The sequence below is a fragment of the Egretta garzetta genome, unplaced genomic scaffold, assembly GCF_000687185.1.
Source record: "Egretta garzetta isolate BGI_Z169 unplaced genomic scaffold, ASM68718v1 scaffold238, whole genome shotgun sequence".
In the NCBI taxonomy this organism is placed as follows: Eukaryota; Metazoa; Chordata; class Aves; order Pelecaniformes; family Ardeidae; genus Egretta; species Egretta garzetta.
Window position 1 is genome coordinate 264,097 of NW_009260402.1, and position 4,216 is coordinate 268,312.

Below are 4,216 nucleotides of genomic sequence, written 5' to 3' on the forward strand. Positions count from 1 at the left end.
AGGGAAGCTGCAACCTGTCTCGCGTTGACAGTACCACCTGCCTTTTCCCCGTGGAGGAGAAAGCTGTGGAGTACTACTTTGCTTCTGATGCCAGGTAATGCTCTTCCGTACCTCTTAGCGCGTGTACAAATGCGCTGTTGAAAGCTGAGGCCTTGAACAAGAGTTGGGGAGGCTGTGGTTTCTTGATGGATAATAGGAAATTACACGTACACGGCCATGACTTTACAAACGTTAACTGGTTACCACACGTGGCACTGGAAGAGACAGAGGTGAATTAAAGAAATGTCGAAGAAATGAAACCGGCTTTGGAGTAGTGGTGGTGTCCTTTGAGCACATCTGTTGATGAGATCCCAGAGGTGAGCGATAGGAAACCTGAGAGCACCGACCTAAATTAACAGGGCAGGTGCTGATTAGCAGGAGAATTGTGTTGATTCTCCAGGGATCTCTGCACACGTGCAGCTCCTTTGTTGTCAAAGGTGGCTTATTGTAATCCTGGTGGAGGGAGAAGACTAACTTGAAGGGAGAAGACTAACTTGACAGCAGCCTTACCAGAGCTTCTGGGTTTCTCTATATGAGGGAAACAAATAATCATTCCAGAAACGTGAAAATCTTGCTGTGGTTGACTTCTGCAGCTTTTCCCATCAGAGCATTTTGGAGAGTCCGAGGACACCCTGATATGTCCTGATCTTGGAGAGCTTTTCAGTGACTTGCCCAAGGTCAGAACAAAAGCTACAAAAACAGGTGGCCAATGTATTTCAGTGCCACGTTCAACTAAGAGAGAGCACTGGGTAAAACCTGGTCACAGATTTTAAACTCCACTGGTAATTCTGATATTGACATTCCCCAAGCAAGGCGCGGGCAGGGAAGATATTCTATAGTACCCAATTCTGGGAGTGCTTCTGGGCAGATCCCAAAGTACTTTAACAGGCGGCCAAGCTGTCCCTGGTTTTACAGATGAAGAATGAGATGCAGGGAGGGATGGTGGCTTATCACTGGAAAAAGCCATGAAAGGAATCGGCACCTATAGTTGAGCCCCCGGCGCTAGGGCAAATCGCTGTCTTCCTGACTTCTGTGCTCGTGCTCCTAACGGTTAGATCACATCGCTGCGCGTGCAGCTTTGTCTGAGGAATTCAGAGGTTCTTCTTAAAGCAGGCACTGAAATTAATAGCGAGGTAGGTGGAAAAAATCCAGTTATATTGGCTGTGTGGAAATGTACTTTACAGTACTCCTCTTAAAGAAATTCCATCGAAGTGAGTAACTTTGTTGAATCACAAGCTGTATGTTGGGTTATAAGTAGGGCTGTAGCACTCATCTTTGAGGCTGAATGAAGAATAATGTGAAGAATAATGTCAAGAATAATGTCTTATGGCAACCGGTGTATGCTTTTATAGTGCTGTCATTGAGCATACCAACAGAGTGATTTTCCTTGAAGATGACGATGTAGCAGCTGTGGTCGATGGCCGTCTTTCCATCCACCGGATTAAACGCACAGCAGGAGATCACCCCGGGCGCGCCGTCCAAACCCTGCAGATGGAACTTCAGCAAATTATGAAGGGTAAAATCTTTTGGATGTCACCTGTGTAAGATGCACAGGCCCTCCCCGGAGTCACAGAATGAGTCAGGTTGAAAAAGACCTCTGGAGGTCATCTGGTCCAGTCCCGGTGTTAAAAGCAGGGCCAAGTAGATGAGAGGGGGCTGAGGATTTCGCCTCCTGCTTGGAGGCATCCATTTTTTCCGAGGTTGATCCCCTTGCCGGTCCAGATCTGACCCTTCCTAGACACATTCTAGTAACTGAATCCAGCTCGCACGATGAGCTGATGCTTTGGTAGAAAAAGCAGCAGCATCTCAATAATCTCTGGCTGGTCACTGGCCTCTTAGTGACTCTGGTCCAAGCTTTTCCCTGTATACGTAGGAAAAATGTAAATTACCAGAGATAATTTCAAGTGTTGGCATTTGTTTTCTTTCTTTTATAGGTAACTTCAGCTCATTTATGCAGAAGGAAATTTTTGAACAGCCAGAATCTGTCGTTAATACGATGAGAGGAAGGGTCAACTTTGATGACTACACTGGTAATTGAGATTAAGTCTCCTTTACTTCTGACAGCTCAGGATCTAGTAGTTACTCACAGGAGTCATAGAGAAGGAAGTGGGGGATGACGTGGGAGATCAAAACGTTCTGGAGTGCGTGTCTCACAGGGAGTGCTTCCAGAATTACGTGCGCTGGTGACAAGATTGCTTTTTGTGATGGTTTTTCTTGCAAAGTGGTTGATGGAGATGGTCGTCTGCTGTGTGTGAGCACCAGCTGTCTTCAGGATTTCTGCTACCTGGCCAGGCCAGCCTAATTCTTCTCTCTGAATCTTGCCTACAGTAAATCTTGGTGGATTGAAGGATCACATTAAGGAGATTCAGAGGTGTCGTCGTTTGATCCTTATTGCCTGTGGGACAAGCTATCACGCTGGAGTTGCGGTAAGTGGTCAGTCGTGATCTGTTGGCGACCCGTAGCTAGAACTGAACAGTGGGCCCAGCGTTGCGTGTGTCCAGCAGGTTAAGGACTGGTTCCAGGCTAAGCTAGAGCAAGTGCACGCTGATGAATGAAGACCCTTTTGAAAGCTGCGTGCCCCTGAGTTTCAATTGACCAGCAACAGCTGTAGGAAATAAAAAGCTGAAGAACGTGAATACTTACGAAAATGTTGCCTGTGACTTTTCTTGCTATGGAAAGCTTTAAAAAACAAAACCTGCTCTGTCATAAAAGACAGCTGGAAGAGCAGAATGCAAATGCTGCAGCAAGGTAGGGGCTGCCATGAGCCAGACAGAATTTCCTCCTTTGCTACTTACGCAGCCGACGCCTGCTTAGAGGCATCTCTGTGCCTGCCCCGTACAGCAAAGAGGTTTCACTTTGCACCCTACGCAGCACTGGCTGCGTGTACAGCCAAGGTGTGATTTTTGTTTCGTCAGGGTCTGACCTAATGGTTGGTTAAAACGCAGTGGCTGCACGTGAAGCCTTTTTAGATTGTAGCTTGGCAGCCCACAATATTGCAATTAAAAGTGCTCTGCAACTTCACAGAGGAATCCTTCAGCTTCTCGCAGAAATGCCGCAGAACACAGCTGCGGTCACTGCTTTACCAGGACCAGAAAAGACAGTTTTGGCTCATCTTGGCTGGCTCCGTAAGATAACGGTAACAGTCATCCACCAACTGCCCCAAACCAGCTTCTGGCTTGGCCTGGATGCAGGTGGTGGTGGTTTCAGCGTTCTTCAGCAGTACAAGTTACTGCCTGGTAGGAGGACACCCTGCCTTGCACAATATATATGTAGTGTTGTAGGAGGACACCCTGCCTTGCACAATATATACGTAGCGTTGTAGAAGGACACCCTGCCTTGCACAATATATACGTAGTGTTGTAGGAGGACACCCTGCCTTGCACAATATATACGTAGTGTTGTAGGAGGACACCCTTCCTTACACAATATATACGTAGCGTTGTAGGAGGACACCCTGCCTTACACAATATATACGTAGTGTTGTAGGAGGACACCCTGCCTTACACAATATATACGTAGTGTTGTAGAAGGATACCCTGCCTTACACAATATATACGTAGTCTTGTATCATAAGTGGGACAGCCTTAGGAGCGATCGACGCGTGAGGGAGGAGTTGGTCATAAGTGGGACAGACTTAGGAGCGATCGACGCGTGAGGGAGGAGTTGGCCTCCCAGGCCCTTTGTGGTGCCCAAAGCAGGGTCACTTTTCGCAGGGGTAGTTGTGTGACTTGAGTGTGGGCATACTGAGTAATTAAAGTAGAATCCAACACTAATTTTCACATGGTATTTTGACAGTAATATTTTCCAGTGTCTGACAACTAGAAGGCTTTTTTTTTTTACTCCAAATGCTTGGGGTTTTTTTAAACACAATATAACATGCAACTTTCTGCCATCTCCTTTTACCAGACCCGTCAGGTTCTGGAAGAACTGACGGAATTGCCTGTTATGGTTGAACTAGCCAGTGACTTCTTGGACAGAAACACCCCTGTCTTCCGAGACGATGTTTGCTTTTTCATCAGCCAGTCAGGTACGGTCTCGCTTTACCACCCACTTGCTCCCCTCTTTCCTGTAAATGTGCACTTGGGAGGGAAAAGGTGGCGGGGCCAAATTCTTGCGCCTGCCTGTGTGGTACGCGGGAGAGAAGAAATTGGCACAGGCGTCCTAGAGATGGGGTGGA

General features: G+C 47.2%; 1 protein-coding gene across 1 annotated transcript in view; it reads left to right on the forward strand.

The window, feature by feature from the left end:
* The window catches only part of GFPT1 (glutamine--fructose-6-phosphate transaminase 1), a 44,242-nt gene that overhangs the window by 29,333 nt on the left and 10,693 nt on the right, over window positions 1-4,216 (forward strand). The window contains exons 9-13 of the mRNA XM_035898927.1: window positions 3-94; window positions 1,392-1,555; window positions 1,974-2,069; window positions 2,368-2,465; window positions 3,946-4,066. Of these exons, the coding sequence (XP_035754820.1) occupies window positions 3-94; window positions 1,392-1,555; window positions 1,974-2,069; window positions 2,368-2,465; window positions 3,946-4,066 (571 nt within the window). The remainder of the gene's footprint in view (window positions 1-2; window positions 95-1,391; window positions 1,556-1,973; window positions 2,070-2,367; window positions 2,466-3,945; window positions 4,067-4,216) is intronic.